At 34.8% G+C, this 24,296-nt stretch overlaps 1 protein-coding gene across 2 annotated transcripts in view; it reads right to left on the bottom strand.

Moving 5' to 3' along the window:
* NEK1 (NIMA related kinase 1) overlaps nt 1–24,296 on the bottom strand; it is a 216,246-nt gene that overhangs the window by 73,505 nt on the left and 118,445 nt on the right. Inside the window, exons 19-25 of one of the 2 annotated variants that reach the window (XM_029938932.1) lie at nt 18,218–18,301; nt 17,712–17,795; nt 16,980–17,057; nt 16,564–16,659; nt 3,148–3,279; nt 1,200–1,265; nt 892–1,120 (exon numbers count right to left, since the gene is read on the bottom strand). In XM_029938932.1, coding sequence (XP_029794792.1) covers nt 892–1,120; nt 1,200–1,265; nt 3,148–3,279; nt 16,564–16,659; nt 16,980–17,057; nt 17,712–17,795; nt 18,218–18,301 — 769 coding nt within the window. The remainder of the gene's footprint in view (nt 1–891; nt 1,121–1,199; nt 1,266–3,147; nt 3,280–16,563; nt 16,660–16,979; nt 17,058–17,711; nt 17,796–18,217; nt 18,302–24,296) is intronic. The other variant, XM_029938937.1, reaches the window with a different exon arrangement.

The raw sequence follows: 24,296 nt of genomic DNA, 5'->3' as shown, positions 1-24,296 counted from the left end.
GATTAGTCGGTTGAGTGTCTCACTTTGGCTCAGGTCAGGATCTTGCGGTTCATGGGTTCGGGCCCTGCCAGGCTCTGTGCTGACAGCTAAGAGCCTGGAGCTTGTTTTGGATTCTGTGTCTCCCTTTCTCTCTATCCTTCCCTTGCCCTCTTGCACTCTCTCTCTCTCTTATAAATAAACATTAAAAAATTTTTTTTAAATATTTCATTGGTTGATAATCAGATTTGTCCTTTTAGTATGTAAGCTCCATAAGAACATGTTTTTATTTATTGTTGTGTCTCCCTCTGGTCTGTAAGACAATGCAAGAAAATAGTAGTTGCTCAATAATTATTGCTGGATAAATGAATCATTAAGTGAGATCTTTTCAACACCTCAAGGCTAAATAACTAAGGGACCTTTCTGAAATTCTGTCAAAGTTCACCATTTTGGTTCTCATCAAAAATTATTCCTGGTAAAAGATTAATATAATATGGTAGAAAGAGTTATAGTAATTTACATGTGTATCATTAGTTTCTTGTCATACCACACACTTTTGTAATAAAAATCCTAGATATTCTTTTTTTTTTTTTTAATATTTATTTATTTGGGAGACAGAGAATCTAAATTGGGCTCCAGACTCTGAGCTGTCAGCACAGAGACTGATGTGGGGTTCAAGCCCACAAGCTGTGAGATCATGATCTGACCCGAAGTGGAACCTTCAACCAACTGAACCACCGCAGCAACCCAAAATCCTTGCTGTTGGTATGGTTGAATAGTTTTCTCCATTTTCCACATACAAAGAGATCTTTCAGCCTCTCTCAATCCTTCCAAGTGTTTGTTCTTTCAGAGTCTCTAGCCTCCAAGTTTATATGTGTGTTAGATCAAAACAGATTATTAACATTTTATACATACTTTCAGTTGCAGAGAAGGATGTGTCCAATGTTAACTCATCTAGGGGAATCACAAGTTGACCTCCTGCCTCCCATTTCTTGCGATCAGATGAAACTGACTTTTCCTTTTCATGCTCTTTGGCATCTTCACTAAGGACTACTTCACATGTATCAGAGTGACACTGCTTTCCTTTTTCATCTTCTTGAGCTTTAAGATTTTGATTTAATCTACGTAGTATTTCTCGCTTACTCTGAAACATTTAAAATGTTATACTTTAATATGCATACAATTAAGTAAAATGAGAGAGAAAGTTTGAAAATTGTACCTACTGAAATAGCATTGTTAGTCTTCTGTATGTCTTCTGAGGTTTCCTGGGTATCAGTTAAACTAGTGTCCTATAAGCACAGATAGTTAGAGTAAGAAATAATGTTATTTTAAATGTCTACCTTAGAAACTTTCATATTTTTGTTACTTGGCTTTTATTAAATTGTTCCTTGTGAATGTTTTATTCCTGTAAAATGTTAACACAGCTTCCTTCATTATACTTAATAGCAGAAAGGCCAATTCTCAATTATTTCTTATTTTTAGATTACTGATCACATATTTAACTGTATCCTCTTCCTTTTTGATATCTGATTTTTGGTAATTTTGTCAATGCTAGAAATTAAAAAAAAATTAACTGATGTACTCTTAATTAGAGCTAGGGAGTTTTAGTGGATAAAGTAATTCAGGATAGGCTGTACTGTTTTGAAATTGTCTTTATGTTTCATGTACATCTATTCCTACTCCAGCCATACTACTAAACATAATTGAGATTTGGTTTCTCTCAATAAACAAAGAGAGTAACAATAATGAGCTTTGAGTCCTTTATACCAACAATAATATAAATTTTGTCTCGATTAGTATAATCATAGTGATCTAGACCAACTAGAATTTTTAAACACACGCAAAGAAGAAATTAGTAGTTATGAATGCTCTGACAGCAAAAGTAATCTGAAAGATGCAGAGTAAGAAACAGGAGTTTTCAAAGTTTTAAGTACCGATATTTACCAAGACAACACATAAAGAAAAACCATTTCATTACATTAGAATACCTCAAATTTTGTAACATTTGAGGAAAATACAAAAGAGTATAATGGTCAGTTTTAAAGTAATAAATGTAAATGAGACAAAGAGCATTTTACCCCATAGAGTGGTCAGGATTAGCAGTTGCTATAACCAGAGAGATGAACAGCTACTGGAAGGGTACCAGGAAGGAAACCACACAGTGGTATCTAAAGTTGAAGTGAACAACGCAGCACACACAGAGTCGTTATCAGAAAAAAAAAAAAAAAGAGACTAAACCTACTTGAAGAACAGTAATTTCCCATATGAAGTTTGTGAGAGTTACCAAGAAACTTGCATTTTCCTACTCAGTGTTATTTTTAATATAAACACAAAGGCTATAAAAAACTGGTGTATCAGTAACATTAATGTTGTCTGCAAAAACTTAATGAAACTCAGCAATTAAAAGGCAGAGACATTAATTAACAAGATAGGAGAAAATAAGGTTAATGTGTTACTTGATTCAGTAGACCTCTTTTCCCTTCTCTGTGTTGAATTCTAGGCTGAAATTCTATGTCATGAGCCCATTTCCCTTAACCCCAGAACAGAGTTTTCACATTTTAGATGAATACTTGACACATATTTCCAGGTTTAAACTTTTTACTTGCCCATATTTCTTTATTTCATTATCCATATGGCATGACAGAGATTCATAAGTAGAAGGGAAAATAAATAATTGATGGATTAAGTGTAATTATACTGAATCTTCCAACATTTGTTATGCCCCAAATTTAAAAATAAATGTAAACATGCCGTGGTCTTTTTTCTTAGAGTTAATTAATTTAAGTGCCAAAGAGACATCTTTTTTAAAATGGAATTTTCTTAAAAAAATGAAACTTAATTGTGAGGGTTGGGGTATATTTGTTTGTTAATGTTTCTTGCATTACAAATGTTGCACTATTTTCTGTACATTTTTGAATATATTTGTTCAATATTCTTTTAAAGTAAAAATGAGAGACAATCACTTAAGTCTATTTTTATGTATTAAGTGGTCCTAGATATAAACCTATCAGCAGCGAGGCTCCAATACTCACAGTATACACAAAAGTCTTAAAAAGTAATTGATTTTTTTAGAAAAATTTAATGAAACATTTGGAATTAATATAACTTCATTAAATTTCATCCTTCTAATGATCTTTTGCTTTGAGGAGTTCTAAATTTTAGGAAACTTACCAAACCCACTTCTTTCAAAGCTGAAGTCACAGATATAACGGGTTTCATCTGTTGCTTTGATGGCGAGCCACCTGCTTCAGGTTGTCCCAATGGCGAAGACATATCAGAACCCTTTACTCCTTTAGCCACCAACTATAATAAAAAATTTAAATACATTTGCAAATTTATATTTGTATGAAGAATAAAAGTATTTATCAAATCACTGTTTATCTACTCTATCCAAAAGTACAGTTTTTTCATTTCTTTATTTTTATTGTGTAAGACAATGTGCTAGGTCTGAGGAAAGATCAGAAAAGACAGAAACATCTCTGGACTGAGATGTAAGCATAATCATGTCTCATGTAGTGCTAAATAACTCCTTTCCACTGCATTAACATGTTTTATAAAATAATTTTTTAAAAACCTGATCTAAAAGATTATGACAGCAGTCCCTTCACTTTAATTTTAATTCATTACAACATCTGATTGGGGAAAAAGTATTTTACTTATTAATCTTAAACTTGAAAAAGAAATGCTTGTGTAATTTCTAAAAGTTTGGTACAATCTTCTTAAAGTTTGAACATGACTCACCACACATACGAGCCCTGATTATAAAAATGTCAATATAATGGGAGAATGGAAGAAATGGGAGAATGGAAGAAATGACAGGTATAGGTAATAAGATTTAATGTCACTAAAAATATCACATATATTCAAATATTTGTCCTCTTTTATCTTGCCGTTTAGACTTTAAACAATATGAAATAAGACACTGAACCATTCATCAGTATAAAGAAATGGCATTTACAGGTATGCTCATGGACACAGGGCATCAAGTCTGTTCCCTACTTCTCTCTCTCTCTTCCAAACAAGTAAACAAATATTTCTGGTGAGTAAATGCAACATTTACTGAGTATATAAGGCAGAAATACAATTATAATATCCAGTCCTCTGAACTCTCATTTTATACTAATACCTATGTTGTTCAAAACAAGATGAAAATAGTCATCACAATACTGAAGAACAAAGTTCAAGGAATGATAATACATAATTTCTTCAAGACTTACTATAAGGCCACAGTAATCAAGACAGTGTAATACCAGTGAAAGAATAGACAAATGAATCAATGGAATAGAACATAGCTCAGAAATAGACCCAAACGAATACAGCCAAATGATCTTTAACTCATGCAGCAAAGGCAACTCAATGGAGAAAGGATAGTCTTTACAACTGATGCTGGAACATCTGGACAACCCAGTGCCCCCCCTTCCCTGGCCAAAAAAAGGATCTAAACAAACAGATCATAGATACACCCTTCACAAAAATTAACTCATTACAGACCTAAACATAAAATGTAAAATTATAAAACTCCTAGAAGGTTAACATAGGAGAAAATCCAGATGATTTGGGGTTTGGCCAGACTTTTAGATACAACACCAAAGGCACAACTGGGAAAGACAGAATTGAAAAGCTGGGCTTTACTAAATTTTAAACATTTTGTTCCATGAAAGACACTATCAAGAGAATAAGACAAGCCGCAGACGTGGAGAAAATATGTGCAAAAGACATAAAGACTTAAATCACTGTTAGCTGAAATATACAAAGAGCTCTAAAACTCAACGATAAAAAAACACACCACCCAATTAAAAAAATGTAATAAAGATCTGAACAGACACCACACCAAAAAACATATACAGATGGCAAATAGGCAATATGAAGAAAAATACTCCACATCCTAGGTCATTTGGGAATTGCAAATTTAAACAATAATGTGATATCACTACACATCTATGACACTGGTTAAAATCCAAACCACCAACCACACCAAATGCTGCTGACAAGGTGGATCAAGAGGAGTTCTCATTCGTTTCTGATGGGAATTCAAAATGGTACAATGGTTTGGAAAACACTTTGGCAATTTCTAACAAAACTAAACATACTCTTACGATGTGACCCAGCCATCATGCTCCTTGGTATTTACCTAAAGGAGTTTAAAATTTATGTTCACACAAAAACCTGTACACAGATATTTATAGGAGTTCTATTTATAATTGCCAAAACTTGGAAGCAACCAAGATGTCCTTCAGTATGTAAACAGATTTAAAAAAATGGTACATAATGGATTATTATTTTGTGCTAAAAAGAAATGAGCTATCAAGCTATGCGAAGTCATAGAGGAAACTTACAGGCATACTACTAAATGAAAGAAGTCATTCTGAAAAGTCTACATACTGTATTATTCCAACTGTATGACAATTTGGAAAAGGCAAGACCATGGAGACAATATAAAGATGCAAGATTGCCAGAGGTTCACAGGGGAATGGTAGGATAAATGAAGAGGCAGAGCACAGAGGACTTTTCAGGCAGTGAAAATACTCTGTATGATATTGTAATGATGGTTACATGTCATTATTCATTTGTCCAAACCCACAGGATGTACAGCACCAAGACTGAACTCTAATATAAACCACAGGCTTTGGGTGATGATATATAAATGGAGGCTTATCACTTCTAACAATGTACACCTCTGGCGGAGAATGCAGGTTGATGGGAGAGGCTGTACATGTGTGGGGGCAGGGGATACACAGGAAATCTGTATCTTCCAATCAATTTTCCTGCGAACCTAAAACTACTCTTAAAAAAATTAAGATTTTATTTAAAAAGTGGCAGAAACATTGCTCTAATCCATAGTTCAGCACCACTGAAAAGTGTACTGATATTTAGGATGTAACAAATAACCTTAAAAACCTAAAGCTAACACGGCTGGGTATTATCTCCTTGAAAGATTACATAGAAATATTTTGAAACTTTTCCATGGTCTTATTTCCATATGGTATATTAAAAAGAAAGTAACAAATTCTGAGGAAATAAAAACAAGTTCCAATTGGTTTTGAAAAACTAGTAGCATTTTTAGAAAAGTATGTTATTTCTCTAGATGAGTATTTTGAAGGAAACGCATTAATTCAGATGTACAAATTCTATCATATGTATTGAAATCAGTAATTACCATTCTAATTGCATATCATATTTATCCACTGTATAATCATGTGAATGTTTAAATTCACTTAAGAAAGTAATTTTTGCTATTTTAATAAACTTGATGTGATTTTTGTGAGAAAACAAATATATTTTATAAAATTTAATCAACATATTCAAAGATGTATTAAGTGTCGGGGTGCCTTGGTGGCCCAGTCCGTTAAGCATCTGATTCTTGACTGTAGTTCAGGACATGATCTCACGGTTCAGGGGATTAAGCCCTGCATTGTGGGGCTCTGCACTGACAACAGAGAACCTACTTGGGATTCTTTCTCTCCTGCTCTCTCTCTGCCCCTCCCTCACATGCCTGTGCGTGCATGCTCTCTCTCTGTCTCTCAAAGTAAATATACGAAATAAAAAAATAATTTTAAAAAATGTATTAAGTGCCAAACACAGTGCTATATAATGGATATCCAAATTGAAAGACACATGGTAACTATGTGAAGTGATGTGTTAACTAACTTTATTGTAGTAATCATTTCATAGTATATACATATATCAAATCATCATGTTATACATCTTATACTTAACATAATGTCACACAATTGTATCTCAGTAAAGTTCTGTAGACCAGAACTAATTGCAATAATTTTCAAACAAACAAAAGACAAAACCAAAACAAAATGGATCATACAAGGATACAAGGATCTCTCAAAGGATTATAAACTATAAAATAAAGGGAAACACAAAGCCAATCAGTATGTTACAGAGAAATAAAATTAAAGAGATGTGTGCGAAATGGTCTGGGGAAAAACAAACAAAATCAGAGTAAGAACTAACTAACTCCCAGGAGGGGAGATGGTGAGAGAGGCCTTTGTAGAGTAGCTAGTTTGAACAGCCATTCATTGTTTAAGGAGGTCATACAATACAGTTTAAATACAGTCCTACTCAAATCCCCAAATCTCACTTACTAGAGACCTGTGATTTTTCATTGTTTCTAATCCTCTCTCAGCTTCAAACTTTTTCTCACTAAAATAGGAATGGTGTACTCATTGCCTCCTTACAACAGGGATTAAAAGTGATAATTTATGTAAAGTGCACAGTTGTGTACCTAATAAATGTTAGTAATTATAGTCAGCAAAGATTTATTTAATTTCTACTAAGTAACGTTATTTGGCTTAAACAATGAAAGTTTGATTTTAGACCCTAACAAAATGAAGAAACTGGTTTTACCCAAAGCTAGTTTCTAATCTGTAGAATGCAGAATAAAAACAATAACTTCCCATCTGTGCCTAATCGAGTTTCAAGTTTTTGCACTGATAGGGGTGTTTTTTTTTAAGTTTATTTACTGGTTTAGAGAGAGAGAGAAAGCATGCATGTGAGAGTGTGCATGCACATGTGTGCACAATCAGGGGAGGGACGGAGAGAGAGGGACACAGAGAGAGTCGTAAGCAGGTTCCGCAATGAGCACAGAGCCCATCATGGGTTTCTGTCTTACAATGGTGAGATCATTACCTGAATAGAAAACAAGAGTCAGATGCTAACCAAATGAGCCACGCAGCTGCTCGAACACTGTGTAAGGTTTTATGACACAGAAGTTGATAAGAAGCAGAAACCTGAGGGGCGTCTGGGTGGCTCAGTTGGTTAAGCCTCTGACTCCCCATTTTAGCTCAGGTCATGATCACACGGTTCTTGAGATTGAGCCCTCCATCAGGCACTGCACTGGTGCAGAGCCTGCTTGAGATTCCCTCTCTCTCTCTCTGACTCTTCCCTACTCATCCATTCTCTCTCTCTCTCTCTGTCTCTCTCTCTCACTTGCTCTCGCTCAAAAATAAAGAAATAAACTTTAAAAATGTTTTTAAAAAAGCAGAAATCTGAACGACAAATAGTTGGGATTATAAATTCAAAAAAGCCTAAATTTTTAAAGATCAAAAGAGAATTTCATTGTGTAAATAAACAGGAGAGAAAACATTAATTTAACTAATGTTGCTAAAAAGTAACACCAACTGCCTTTCTCAGCCTATGACATAATTTTCACTTATGCTTTTAAAGATTATCCCAAAGTCATTTCCAAAATTACTGGGCAGATGCTTCTAACAGAAACCTCAAGGAAACTCATAATGAAAGAAAAAAGTCACCTATATCCTATAGGTCCAACTTACTGTATTTCATTTTTATACTTTTTTAATGCTTATACACACACACACATAATTCACACACAATTTAAACAGGGTACTGGCATAACTCTCTGAAACTATAGACATATGGCCAAAGAAAAATTTAAAAACCTCTAGGGAATACCCAGCAGATTTATCTTTAGTTAAGAATGGCAAAAATCACATAAGGGATTGAAACCCTTTATCTGGACTTTATATTCTTAAATTGTAAAGTATATGAAATAGAGATATTTCTGCATTAATCTCAACCTTAAGAGAAACCTAAAGTAACAGAGACAAAAATCTGTTTACTGATAAAGTGCTATGAGTTAAACTGGGTAATTCAATTTGACCAAAGATAATCAAATTCAATATAATAGGGATTATGCTAAAACATGGAACATCTCTACTAAATTCCCTTCACACTGTTCATTTTTGTACCTATGGAACCACATCTTTTAATCAAGAGAAGATGTTTTTAACAAAGAAAATGTCACATATTACTATTAAAATTTGTCTGGCTGCCATATATATGGCTAATGACTGGTATGTGGGTCAATTGCCTAAGTAATTACCTCAGTAAAATACCTGAGTCAATATGTAAGACAAACTTATTGGCACCTTTATAATAATGATCTTCAACAGCCTTCAGTAAATGCTTATTTTCCATAACCAAACATACTAGTCTCTCCCCTGGGTCAACTAAACTAAACAGATCATTAAGAACTTGAAATAATAAACACACAAATAATCCCAGACATAATGAAACCTAAACCAAAGAACAAAAGGACCGCCCTACCAATTCATCCAATTACTTAAAAACAAAACTATATCAGTTAACAAAAATGTAAAGGTAATTCTAGTAACTAGTGAGATGTCAGAACATCAATGATAAGCCCAGGTGACACACACCAATAAGTGATCAGTACAACTGGAGCTGGGCCTTCTATGTAAGTAAACATCATGGATATATTTTTTATAACCTAGATGATAAGGCTTTCAATGTTAACCAGATTCTGAGATAAAAAATAATAACATATTTTTAAAATGATAAAAGAGAAAATACTAGACTGAGTTAATTCAGAAAGTTGACTCAATATGATAAACAACACTAAAAAACAAAACAAAACAAATTTTTACATAAGATAAAAATTTTAAATATAAAAAAATTCCAAACAGTTTTGTTAAAATTGATCACCCAGTTACATGTTGGATACAGATTTCATTCTAAGGAGTTTTTCAAAACCCAAGTTTAAAAAAAAAAAAAAACTGCAACAGAAATAAAACACTGAGCTGAAGTTTTCATTAGCAAAGTTAAGAAAATAAACTGCTTTCGGAGCTATTTTTCCTAGCCATTTTCTCACTAAGTTCATAAATTCAAGAGTTTTTTACATTGCTTATTTCTCCAGAAAAGGTTTTTAATTATCACTATAAAGTTACTTCTATTTTATGTCAATTGTCTGTTTAATTTTGCTAAAATTTAATCAGCAGTACCACCAAATGACAAAATGCGAAATTTTACCAAATAGTGAGGCCAGGTTTATAAACACAAGAAACTCTTTACCTATTCTCGAAACACAGATAAATACAAATACTATTTCATCTCTAGAAGCTGAATGATTTAAGGACTTAACATAAGTTAGGAAAATATTAAAAGGCCTGACTGCATACATATTTTGAATATAGAGCAATTTCACACATAATTTTATATAGCTTAAAAATACATGGTCAAATTTTATCAAATTCACATTTAGGTTCTCAAAACCTTACCTTTGAAGAATCAACAATATGAAGTATTTTTATTTGAATAATTTTTCTGAACTAGTATTGCTATACTCCATTTATAACCATGTCTAAGAATAAGAACAATCCAGTGTGGTCACAAGGAGGAAGTATTTCTCCACCCTTAAGGAAGCCATACAGAACTGTATGGCAGATCCAAAGAAAAGGACAATGACATACACAGGAATGAAACAGCGACAAGTTAAACACAATGAAAAAGGAATTCTTCACACTCAAAAATAGTCTCTCATCAAGTCAAGACAGAATTTCCCTGATTCTACTTTTCATTTAATTTTAATTATTAAATGCACTGCTACTCTTAAAAAACTCTATCTTCCTTATGTTTCACTCACAATATGAGTATATACGGTCAAATGAAAAAGGCAATACTGTATTATTTGGGGGAGAAAACCCTATCGCCAAACATGAAATTTATTCTTCATATTAAAGTCCTATGTTGCACTATAATTTTTATAGTTTCAAAGGGAAAATTTTATAAAATGGGTCTTACATACCAAAGAATAAGAATAATTAAGGCAATGATATTCACCATTTGTTAGATCAAAGATACTTTGATAATCCAATGAAAGACATGTGGTCTTACTTTAGAAAAATTCATCAACATATATGCAGTCAAACTAAATAAACATTCCAGGAAATGAGTAATGCTAATTCTAACTATGAATAACACATTAACCACTCCTGAGTTAGAGTAACAGTCTATAGGGATGCGTGGATGGCTCAGTCAGTTAACCATTTGACTCTTAATTTTGGCTCAGGTCATGATCTCATGTTTGGTGAGTTTGAGCCTCACACTGGGCTCCATGCTGACCTCTGCACAGACCACGTGGAGCCTGCCTGGGATATTCTCTCTCTCTCTCTCTCTCTCTCTCTCTCTCTCAAAATAAATAAAACAAACATTAGAGTAACAGTCAACAAATAAATACAGGCATATGAAGCCCCCATGCTGCATCCAGATTATGTTAGACCTTCTTTTAAAATAATTACTTGGTAAAATAACTTTAATCCATTTTCTACAGATTAAACTCAATTTAAGTACTTATATTATGAAGACTATTTTTCTAACCAATTTAGATAGAACAATATTAGATCATGTTTTTCATTTAGAAGATAAGGATATAAAGGCCCACAAACATTAAGTCAGTTTCCCAAAAAGGCAAATTCACTGGCAGAGCTGAGACTAAAAATCAAGTATTTGAATTCCCAGATTTCATTTTTTTTCTCACTACACAAGGATGCATTCAGTAAAACAATATTTGAACATTCTTCCATATATAATTCTGAAATGTCATGAGCCACAGATTTCCCAACGCATTTATTTGTGTTACTATTCACCAGATAGCATGCTAAGCATTTTACAAGGTGAATCAGGGTTCTTTGGTTGAAAGCAATTGAAACTAATTCTGGAGGAAAGGAAGAGGTGGGGGGCGGGGAGAAGAGAGAAAAGAATGGTAAGTAAGATTGTAAAAGCAAAGGGAAGCTCTCTAAAAAGAACAGGAACCAGACTAGCTGCATGGATCTAGGTAGCAGAAATGAATTCATTGTTTCATCAGGTTCTCTTACTGGATTAAATAAACTTCAAATCCTGTGGTATTCTGCTCAAGCTTCAAGCTCTGGGAGACAATTCAATTGGTCTATATCCAATGACCTGCCTATCCTTCAGGTAGAAGCCAGAATACCTTGTATGACAGTCTTACCCAAAGAGTACACAGTAAGATAATTCCCCCAAATGAAAATGGGTTGCTTGCCTATTGGACCCCAAAAGTCAGACTCATTACCACAGTTTAATGCTGCCACCAGAAAAATACTTCTGAAAAAAACCTAAGGAAATACAAAGTTGTATGATACTAGGGACTGGTATTCTCTTTCCATAATAGAATCATAAAGGCTGTCATTTGCGCACACTTTAGAACTAAGACAGATGTACGATTAAAAGAGAAAATACATATAGAGAAAAAACTAGATATTTATACTGGTTTACATGACTTAAAGAGCAAAGACTCTTTGGGTTTTCTGGGATTGTATTTTAATTATATGAATGCTACTGAAAGTTTGTTGGATGGGTAAATGAGGTCTAATAGCCTTCTGGAAATAGAGAAACCTGGCTCCAGTTGGCTATCTGTGGAAACAGAACTATGCTATTGTTCAGCTGCCTAGTAATAAAAATATTGTATGAGAATGTAGAGCTCAGAGCGGAATCAATGTTGGGCCAAATTCGTAAAATGTATTTGTTAGCATATAAAACCTAACAACATGCTTCCAGAGATGCTCCCCCGCTCCCTCCCTCTGCCTCCTCTACCATCATTACCACTACCACTTGTGAAACTTCTGCTCCTTTTGCTTAGGAAGAGTCAGCTTAATACTAGGAAGATTCTCAGAGGAGCAGCTTTGAAACAGGGGAATCCTGATGAAATAGAGGAAATAGATGAAATAGAGGAATCCTGATTCTCTTTGATGTTCTTGAAATTTTTCATGTCAAATAAACATATCCTGCAGACCACTCTGAAACACTATTAATATCTAGGGACACTTCAAACAGGGAGTATGATTCCACATTAATCTCATGATGTGTCCATTTAAGACTAAGAATAATAACATTCTGAGGTAGTCAGAGACGGGGAGTGCGCTCACCATATAGGTGAAGAAGCTATATAGGTCTATATGGCAGGTTCAAAGAATGAGACAAGTATAGAAATGAAATACACAACAAAGAGTGAAATGCAAAGCAGGAGGAACCCATGATATGCAAACTATAGTCTCTTACCTAACCAAAGAACAGACTTCCACAGGTATGTTGCCTGAACTGATGCTAAGAAATATGCAGATTGGGTACCCTGCTATGATAATTTAGATGGAAAATAAGGTAAGACAGCTCCATTTACAACTGTTGGACTGTAAATCAGAAATGTCAATGAAGTATCCAGCACCAATGAGAATAAGAAAGCAAAGAAATAGATGAAACAGTCAACCCAATAGGTAGATTTTATACACTGATGTTGAATCATCAAGCAAATGTTTATACTGACTCTTGAACAGTGGTTATGACCTTTTTGAATGAGCAGGACATTCAAGAAATAATACTATAAAGAGAGACTGTGCTTTTGAAAACTATTATACAAGATGTACTTAAGACCACATTAACATTTTTAAAAATTTATTTATTTTAAGAGAGACAGAGACAGCGTGAGAGGCAAAGGGGCAGAGAGAGAGAGGGAAAGAGAGAATCTCAAGCAGGCTCCATGCTGCCTGTGCAGAGCCTGATAAAGGGCTTGAACTCATAAAACCATGAGATCATGACCTGAGCCGAAATCAAGAATCAGACATTTAATGGACTGAGCCACCGAGACACCCCAAGAGCACGTTCTGAAGCATCTGCGGGCTGTTTCAGGTCACCAAAAGCAGATTTCCGTAAAGAAATGTAATTACAAAGCTCATGCTTTGTGCTTTCTGAGATATATTAACTTGAGTTGTTGGAGGTAAAATATTCTGAATCACTAAAATGAGCAGTCCCTACATGATGAGGAAAAAAGGGAACATTTCCCATTAATACATGTGCTACTCCTGTATCCCACTTGCTAATCACAACATGAATTAAGACTGAGCCATCCACTTTACCTTGGGGGAAAGTCACGAGGTTATATATAGTTGGTACAGTGGCAGGTGGCTATATAAGCCTGCTGCTGCCAAGAGAGGCCTATGCATGCGTACGGACAGCAGTGGATATGGAGTAGCTGACTCAGATCTAAGACTAAAGGGAATCACATAACCAACGCCATGCAGACTGCTTTTATAAAATATCCTGATGCCCCCATGTAATTTTGCATAATGGATCATTTTTCAAATAAGGCTGATTTGCACTAAGCATAAGCTTATCATATTTAATGGACATATTACTATGCCAGTCACCTTCATGTGCTATGTGGACTGCTGGAATGGACTATTAAAGACTAAAAACTGTACGGTTAATTGCAAATGCGGTACTGTAGCTAAACACAAGGATGATAGCAGGCTTATCCCGAGGAAAGCTAATTGAAAAAGAATACACAGGGAATTTCATACCAATTCATCTTGCAATAATCTCTGCTCTACTGTGCAAGTCAGCACAGGATGAAATGTCTCTGTTTCTTGTGTTGAAGATATAAACCCAAGAGAAGAAAAGCAAATAGTCCCCCATTGCTATATATGTATGCCATCAAAGGAGGGCTCATACTATTTTCCAGATTAAGGTAAGCTTGAAAGGGATTTGGGTAACGGAAGATATCACTGGCTCTGACTACGAAGATGAGTTATTTCTACTTCTGACAAATTTGGTTGCCAGTAAGTTAGCACAGTAATTGTTTCATGCTCTTGCCCTATTCATGCTATACCTGTAATAAAGGAAAGAAAAGAGGAATTAAGGAACACTGGATATAAAACATTTAAAAAGCATAGTAATCTAAAGCCAGGTAAATTTTGGCCAATAGTTCAGTAGATAATTACTAGATAATTACTAGATTACTAGATATTTACTAGATTCCTTTCTTGGGAAAGAAGGAATACATTATCACAGTTACTGTTTTACACTCAAGTCTTGTCCATGCTTTGTCTATAGTCAGGAAAGAAAAGGGAGAATAAGATGAGTTTTCCCTACTGCTGGACTTTTACAACTTAAGAGAAAAATGTAACTAGCAGAGGATGAACAAATAGGAACAGTTACTACCTAAAATTACTTTGAACAGAACACAAAATGGAATTATCAAATAATGCTTAGACTTATTCTGACTTTTGGAGTTGTCTCTTTCACTCATTCTCTTATAACTAAATGGCTCTTTTTCATTAGAAATTTGGTAAGAAGACACTCTCCCTATATATTACATCAATTGGTGAATTGAAAAACACACAAGACATTTGGTAAAACTCTATAACACATTACTGATAAAAACTTTACAACCTAGAGATACTATATTCCTTATTATTTTCCCATACATAACAGACAAATGACTAAAGTATTTCCATTAAAAACAGGAAAAAATATTATCCACATTATTATTTAAATGTTATCCTAGAAGTTCTGGCCAATTTTATTAAAAGTAAATAATAATATAAGGTACCACTTAAAGAAAGCAGGGGAAATTAAGGTGTAGTGCAAAAGAATACAGACTTCAACACTGGGCAGACCCCGGTTCAAATCCCTGTTCCATACCTACTGGAACTATGACCTCATCTAATTGTTTTATCTTTTCTATATCTGCTTCATAAAGTTGTAAAGATTAAGCAAAGCCAAACATGTGTGGTGGTTATAATGTGCGTGGCATAAAATAAACTGTACGGGGCGCCTGGGTGGCTCAGTCAGTTAAGCGTGCAGCTTCAGCTCAGGTCATGGTCTTGCAGTTCGTGAGTTCAAGACCAGGACTGGGCTCTGTGCTGACAGCTCAGAGCCTAGAGTCTGCTTTAAATTTTGTTTCCCTCTCTCTCTTTCTGCCCCTTCCCCACTCGAAGCTCTCTCTCTCTCAAAAACTGACACTTAAAAAATAATAGTAAAAAAATGTTGAAAGAATTGTTCTGATGTGTATCATGACTACTTGCAAATGACATAGCCACAATACTAAAACCCAGAAAACTGACTGAGAATTGTCGGAACAGGAAAACTCACTTTATAGCAAAAACCAATGATTTCTCCAAATGTCAGCAATATTCTTTTAGGAAAGAAAACCCTCTTAAAACAGAAATTTAGAATTATGTACTATCAAGAAATAACCTTTACAAGAAATGTAGCAAATATGAGCTTAAAATGATCAAAATTGGGTAAAAGATATGAAAGAAAAAAATGAGTAAATGTAGATGTTTAACATGCTCCTGGATAAGTTAATTTTTAGGTTTATGGTTATATTGATAGAAGTTGCAACAGAATTTAAAAAGAAAAAAAATGACAAAAATTACCCAAAAATGTATCTGGTAAGGAAAGAGAGAGCAAGTAACTAAGGAAAACATTGTAAAAAGAAGAGTAAAAAGGAAATGAGGGGAGAACTCTGTCAGAAATTTAAATACATTCTAAATCCATAATTATTAATACAATGAGGTACTGGCAGACAGAGTAATGGAACAGAAGAGAGAGCCTGATGCATGTATACTGTAGATTCATTCTCCAGCATATATAAAAATTTAATATATATAAGTATTTATATTAATATATAAAGGCAGCTTTGTAAATCAGTGGCAGAAGGAAAGTGTAGACATTAAATGATGCTAGGTCTTTGATTAGGTACTTGGCAATAATAAAAACTAAAATGAATAAGTAAATTAGGTTCTCACCACAAATCAAATCCCAAAATAACTTCCATAAATACGAAAGAGAGCACACAAAAGTGAGGGAGAACGGGAGAGGGGATAGGAGAGGGAGAACAAAGGAGAATAAAAAATGGAAAAAACACAGAATTACCAAATTATAATGATGATATACTACCTAGTAAAAGATATAAGAACATTAACATGAGTAGGATCAAGAATATGAGTTAAATCTTACATGCTCTTCCCATACTTTCTTTTCTCTCTCATATGCTTCCTTTCTCTTTCGTTCTAATTGTTCTTTTAGTACAGCCGCACGTGCACTTGCTTGGGCCTGAAAATAAAATCAATCAACAAAATTAATTATTTCTTCACAGAAATGGACAGTTATATTTTTCATTTTTAAGATGATCATTTATTCTTTTTAAGGTACTTGCGTAAGAGCTTCACACACTTATGTTATGATTTCATCAAATTGTCCTCCATAAATATAAGATATGAAGAGAGGAAGACGTTATTTTTCAGAAACCAAAGAGTGAGGGATAAAGGGGAATGAAAAATTAAGGTAAGAGAATAACCAGTCAAGACTTAATACAAGTCTCTAGCTCAGGTTCCAATTTACTCAAAGAAAATCTGTTTATTTCTAGTCCATACCTTAAGTGCTTCAACTTTTTTACGCCTCACGTCAGCCTCCTCACTTCCCTCTTGTCCTTCAGAATAATCAGCTTCTTTCTACAAAGTAAGTACATAAGCAAACCACTTAGGACAGGGCCTCCAATTGAGGGCAGAGCTCAGAAGATAATATGAACAGACTATCACCTAAAAATATAAAACAGTAAATTGTTTAACATTACTAGTTTTCTCTCACAGCTGCAAAAGACAAAAATAGAACGATATAAAATGTCCATGGGCACTACCTATGTTTCCCTCTCAGAATTCCTCTGGAACAAATGTTCTCATCGATTATCAAACTAATATATAAAATGTAATTTAGGGGCACCTGGGTGGCTCAGTCGGTTGGGCCTCCGACTTTGGCTCAGGTCAGATCTCACGTTCATGAGTTCGAACCCTGCGTCGGGCTCTGTGCTGACAGCTAGCTCAGAGCCTGGAGCCTGCTTCCGGTTCTGTGACTCCTTCTCTCTCTGCCCCTCCCCCTCTCATGCTCTGTCTCTCTCTGTATCAAAACTAAATAAAACATTTAAAAAAAAACAAAAAAAATACTTAAAAATGTAATTTATCTATATGTATAGTTTTCTGATCTTTGACTTTCACTTTCTTCATCAGATTTTGTGTTAGTGGCATAGCATTTTAAATCTTCATCTATTATATCATTCAATTACTTTTTTCCCATTCAATTATTTTTTAAAAGGTTATTTTTTGACCTGCCTTTTCACCACGAAGTTTGGCTCTAATCTGTTGGCGCTCATTGAAGTTCTGCAGTCTTATTTGTCTCAGTCTTGCCAGATAAACCTACAAGGAGAAAAAAAACACACAAAAGTTTAATTTAAAAAAACTATCAACATTTTTATTGCTAAAATTTTTTTAATTTAAAGAAAAGTGTTAATCTGAATACAACAAATAAAAGTTTTAAAATCTGGTTAATGGAAATGTAATATTAGCTTTCAAGTGTTTAATTTAGAACAACTTATCTGAAAAGAAATACATTATAAATTTTTAATTTTATCAAAAGAAAAGAAATTGAACTCAGAATACTGAATATCAGTTACGGGGCAAAATTATGACACAGTAGGTCAGTCAAATTATATTAACAGGTCCCTCTAGACCTACAAAATCCTTAAATAATTGTTAAGAATTTAAACCATGCAAGAAAGGAAGGCAATAAACTCAAAAATGGCTATGTGACGGAGGTAGCGAACATGCGGGAAGCATACCTCTTCCTCTTTGTTTCTTGGCTTCCCTCCTCTTGAAGAGCTGGACCTGCCTCCATACATAGCTGCCAGGTTTTGCAGGATTCCCTGTTCATCATTTAATGTACTAAGTTTAAAGAATGACTAAGGCTATATCAGCATCTTACCTAGGAATATCCAGGTGCCACTTTATTTCTTTTGGCAAATACTGATCATTTCTAGCTCATGAACTTAGATAAAACCCTGGCATTTTCCTGTATCGATTTAACCAATACATTCAGTGAGAACATTGAAGGAAGCAATTAAACCCCAAACATAATTATTCAAAACAGAGATCAGGTATGTTTTTATTAGCCATTTTAGTAGTCAGGTTTTTAAAAGTATTTTAGAGGTTAACTAAACCCAAACCAAAGTTTTGTTCTGTAAAGGTCCAACCATTTCTACAAATCTGTTTACATACTAAATACACAAGACACAGTATTAACTATTGGAACTCTAACTCTACACCCAGGCACGTGCTATGACTATACTGCAAATGATCATACTCAATCACAAAATGACATCATTTTTAAACGTAGTTTATCATAAACATGGAATTATGTCCTTATCAGAAATTATTAATAACCCGTAAAAAAGTATCAGATTGCCAAACTACCCATTTTTTCTTCCTTCAGCACACAACTATGCTGTAAGATTTTTCTTTAAAAAAATCCTCAATGTCTCACTTCCCTATATAATAACTTTTTATCAGCTTGTTGAAAGAACACTTTATAGGGGCGCCTGGGTGGCTCAGTTGGTTAAACCTCCGACTTCGGCTCAGGTCAGATCTCACGTTTGTGGGTTCGAGCCCCGCGTCAGGCTCTGTGCTGACAGCCAGCTCAGAGCCTGGAGCCTGCTTCTGGTTCTGTGTCTCCTTCTCTCTCTGCCCCTACCCCTCTCATGCTCTGTCTCTCTCTGTATCAAAAATAAATAAAACATTTAAAAAAAAAAAGAACACTTTATATATATATGACCATTCATGCATAACTTCCATTTTCCTGCTTCCTACTTATTTTTTTTCCTATTTACTTTCTAACCCACTACCATCTGGTTTCCAACCCCACCATGACTCTGAAATTTTTCTAGGGTTACCACTGACTTCCTAGTTAACAATTCAAATGGACTCTTTAGTGCAAACTTTGCAATTAACATTTTGACTAGAAATGAGTTTGAATCCACAGAAGTATTTTTTCTCTCAAAAAAAAACATATATGTTCACTATAGAAAACTTATAAAATATAAATCACAATTCTACCATCTGAAACACCTAAAGTCTAAGGCTATTCCCTTCCAAATTCCTTTCTGTGCATATGTACAAATACTTACGCATCTTGTCTTTATAAAACTAGAATTTTACTATAGTTACTCTGATTTTACATTATTAACATATTAATTAATTTCAATATTCTGAGTCTCCTCATATTCAATATCCTTAAAAACATTAACTGACAATGTAATATTCATAATATACCACCTACTAGTGTAATCTAATTCATACATTAAAAAAATCTCTTCTTCTCTTTCATATTTATATTAGCACTGTCTCTTGGGTTCTTCCAATCAATCTTCACTATTTTTCACAGGACTTTCTTTTCCATGGCTCATCATTAATGTCAATATTTAGTCAAGATGCATCCTCTGGTCCTTCTTGTCTTCTCATTCCCAGGCCATAACATATGCTGCCAATTCCCAGATCTAAATCAACCTGGCAGCGCTCTTCTCTTGAACTTCTATGTATATTCAACTGACAACTGGACACTCAACTCTTTATGTAGCAAAGCTACTTCAAACAATTTATAAACCCGACCTCATCATTCTTTTTACTATATGATCTTACTCCCTCTTCAGTTACTGATCATAGTCAGCCACCCAGTGAGGTGGGAGTTATTGTCACCTTTTTCTCTTCTCTACCAAATAGAAATGACTGTGAAATCACCAATTTACCTCCTCCTGTCTATCTCTTTAATTTCTGCCTTAGCTCATGCTCTTTTCTCTTGACTCCTGGATTTCCAAGACCTTTCTAATTTATCATTATACCTCTCCATCTATTCTTTTTTTTAAATGTTTTTTATTTATTTTTGAGAGACAAACAAAGACAGCGCAATCAGGGGAGGGTCAGAGAAAGAGGGAGATACAGAATCGGAAGCAGGCTCCAGGCTCTGAGCTAGCTGTCAGCATAGAGCTCAATGCAGGGCTCGAACCCACAGACTGTGAGATCATGACTTGAGCTAAAGTCGGACGCCTAACCGACTGAGCCACCCAGGTGCCCCCTCTCAGTCTATTCTATACCCCAGTCTATTTGCTACAATGCAGAGTAACCTTTTTAACAGTCTCTTTTACATCAAAGCCCACCTAACTCTTTCAATGATTCCCATTATCTTCATAATATAATCCACATTCTATTCTGATGCACGACATATAAGGCTATTTGTAACCTAGCCACATCTATTCTCATCTCTGCCACAGCTTAATCATAAAGCTTACACTCTAGCCATGACAATTACTTGTGGTTTGCAGACTATGCCATGATCTCAGTCATCTTCTTAAAATGGCTAACTCTATTCATCTTCCAAAATGCAAATCAAACAAGAAATAGGCAGGGCTGGGCAAAGATGTGAGGTGAACTCTGAAAAGATGAATGAAATACCAAAAGAGTTACAGGAGAGGTGGGGAGGAGAACTGAGTAATGCTATAGACTGTCTTCCTTTCATGGTATTTAAGAACTTCAAGTAAAAAAACCTGAGTTACTTTGAAGCAATTTTTTTTAAACATTTTACTTTGGAATATTATAGATTCACAGAAAGATAAAATGTACAGGGAGCTTTCATGGACCTTTTATCCAGCCTCTCCCAATTTAATCATCTTGCATAACTATAGTGCACTATCAAAGCCAGGAAACTGATTTCAGTAGTTAGGCATGCACAATTGTCTATCTGTATCAGTGTAATTTTATTATACATATAGCTTTATGTAACCACCACCATAATCAAGGTACTCAATTGTACCATTACTATAACACTTTGTAGCCACATTCACTACTCCAATACCTAAGACCCATCAACTACTACAAATTTACATATTAGAATTATATAATATGTATCTGCTTGAGATTCACTGTTTTTATTGTGTTATTTTCTTGTAGTACATTCAAGGTATTGGATGCATAAATCAATAGTTTGTTTCATTTTACTGCCAAGTAGTATTCCATGGTATGGATATACCATAATTTGTTCATTCACCCACTGAAGGACGTTTCAAGTTTTTGGGGTATTAGGAGTTGAAGTTGCTAAGAACATTCATGTACAAGTTTCTGAGTGAAAATTTATTCTTTACTCTGGGACATACGTGCAAGAGTAGCATTACTTGTTCTTGGTATGGTAAATCCATTTTTAGTTTTAAAGGGCAGTGCCAAACTATTTTGCAGAGTGGCTGTATCACTTTACATTCTTACTAGAAATGGATGATCCAGTATCTCCACATCATCACCAGCATTTGGTTTTTATCACTTTTTAAAATGTTTGTTTATATTTGAAAGACAGAGAAGGACGGAGAGAGAGAGAGAGAGTGTGGTAGCAGGGAAGGGGCAGAGAGATAGAAAGACCAATACAGAATCTGAAGCAGGCTTCAGGCTCTGAGCTGTCAGTACAGAGCCCAACGCGGCACTCAAACTAACAAGCCATGAGATTATGACCTGAGTCAAGGTCGTACAGTAGGACACTCAACCGACTGAGCCACCCAGGCAACCCTGGTTTTTATCATTTTTTAATTTTAGTCATTCTGATAGGTGTGTAGTGATATGTTAATGTGGTTTTAATTTGCATTTCTCACATAGCTATGATGATGAACCATCTTTCAACAGTTTATATGCCTTTTTTATACCTTCTTCAATGAAATGTTTAGCTACTCTTTTGCCCATTTTCTAACTGGATTCTTTATATTTTTAATGTTGAGGATTGGTGATTCTTTGTGTGCTCTATGCACAAGTTCTTTGTTGAATATGGGGTTTACACATATTTTCTCCCAATCTGTAATTTGTATTTTCTTCCTCTAAACAAGGTCTTTTGCAGAACAAAAGTTTTTAATTCTGATGAAGTCCAGTTTATCAAGTTTTCCTTTCAGAGATTGTGCTTTTAATGGAAAGTCTAAGAATTCGTTGTCTAGTCTGAGGTCTCAAATTTTCTTCTTCTTCTAAAAGCTTTACAATTTTATGTTTTCCCTTACAGTGCATGATCTCTTTTAATAAAATGTGAGGTTTAGATCAAGGTTCATACTTTTGCCTATGGATGGAAGTCCAATTTCTCCAACACCAATACTGAAAAGGCAATCCCTCCTCCATGAATTGCTTTTGATTCATTTTCAAGAATCATTTGGGCATTTTTGTAAGGGTCTATTAGTGTGTTCTCCATACCATTCCATGAATCTATGTGTCTATCCCTCCACTAGTCCTATACTGTTTTGATTCCCATAGCTGTAAGCTTTTTAAATTTTTTTTTAATGTCTATTTATTCTAGAGAGGTAGAGAGAGAGAGAGAGAGAGAGAAAATGAGAATGACCAGGGGAAGGGTAGGGCAGAGAGAGAATCCGCATCAGCGGCATGGAGCCCAATGCGGGGCTCGAACTCACAAACCTCTAGATCCTGATACAAACCTAAATAAATAGCCGCTGCTCAACCGACTGAGTCAGCCAGGTGCCCCTGTAAGTAAGCCTTAATAAATGGAAGAGTCATTCTTCCCACATAATTCTTCTTCAGAACTATTTTGCTATTTTGGGGCACCTGGCTGGCTCAATCGGAAGAGTATGTGACTCGATCTTGGAGACATGAGTTTAAGCATCATGTTGGGTGTAGAAATCATCTAAAGAAAAAAAAACTATTTTGTCTGCTTTAAGACCATTTTCTTTCCATATACAATTTATTTTTTATTAAAAAATTTTTTTGATGTTTATTTATTTTTGAAGGAGAATGAGACAGAATGTGAGTGGTGGAGGAGCAGAAGAGACACACAAATCCGAAGCAGGCTCCAGGTTCTGAGATGTCAGCACAGAGCCCGACATGGGGCTCAAACTCATGAGCTGGGAGATCATGACCTGAGCAGAAATCAGACACTTAACTGACTGAGGCACCCAGGCATCCCTTTCCATATATGTTTTAGAACAAGTCTGTCTACATCTATAAAAAAAAAATATTCCTGAGATTTTACTAGGAATTGGACTAAACATAGATTGACTTGGAACAACTTGCCATTTTTACTACATTGAGTCTTCCAATTCATCAACATGGTATGATTCTCCAAGATTTAGGTCTTCTTTAATTTCATCAATATTTTGTTATTTTAAACACATAAAGCCTGCATATTTTTTTTTCATTTTTTACATTTTAGCAGTTGTAAATGGTATATTTTTTTTGTATCAGTTTCCACTTGTTCACTATCATTTTACAGAAATTCAGGGGCACCTGGGTGGCTCAGTTGGTTAAGCATCAGACTCTTGATCTGACTCTTGATCTGGGCTCAGGTCATGATCTCACAGTTTGGGAGTTCGAGCCTCATGTTGGGCTCTACACTGATGGCATGAAGCCTGCTTGAGATTCTCTCTCCTTCTCTTCCCTTCCCTTGCTTATGATCTCTCTCTCTCTCTCTATTCTGCCTCTCAAAACAAATAAACTTTAAAAAACTTCAGTAGACGGGCACCTGGGTGGCTCAGTCAGTTGAGCATCTGACTCTTGGTTTAAGCTCAGGTCACAATCTCACAGTTTGTGGGATTGAACCCTGCATCAGGGTCCACATTGACAGTGCAAAGGCTGTTTAGCATTCCGTCTCCCTCCCTCTCTGCCCCTCCCCTGCTCTCTCTCTCTTTCAATAAATAAACTTTAGAAAAAATTCATTTGATTTTTATGTATTGAATCTTGTGTCCTGTTAACTATAATAAACTCATTTCTTTTAGTTTAAGGAGAGTTTTTTTAGAGACCTTGGTATTTTCTAAGCAAATTAATCATGTCAACTGAAAATAGAAATCATTTTATTCCTTCCTCCTTTTCAAATCTGTATACCTTTTATTTCTTATTCTT

The sequence above is a fragment of the Suricata suricatta genome, chromosome 1 (genome assembly GCF_006229205.1).
Source record: "Suricata suricatta isolate VVHF042 chromosome 1, meerkat_22Aug2017_6uvM2_HiC, whole genome shotgun sequence".
Classification (NCBI taxonomy): Eukaryota; Metazoa; Chordata; class Mammalia; order Carnivora; family Herpestidae; genus Suricata; species Suricata suricatta.
This window is presented reverse-complemented; position numbering and strand designations above follow the sequence as displayed.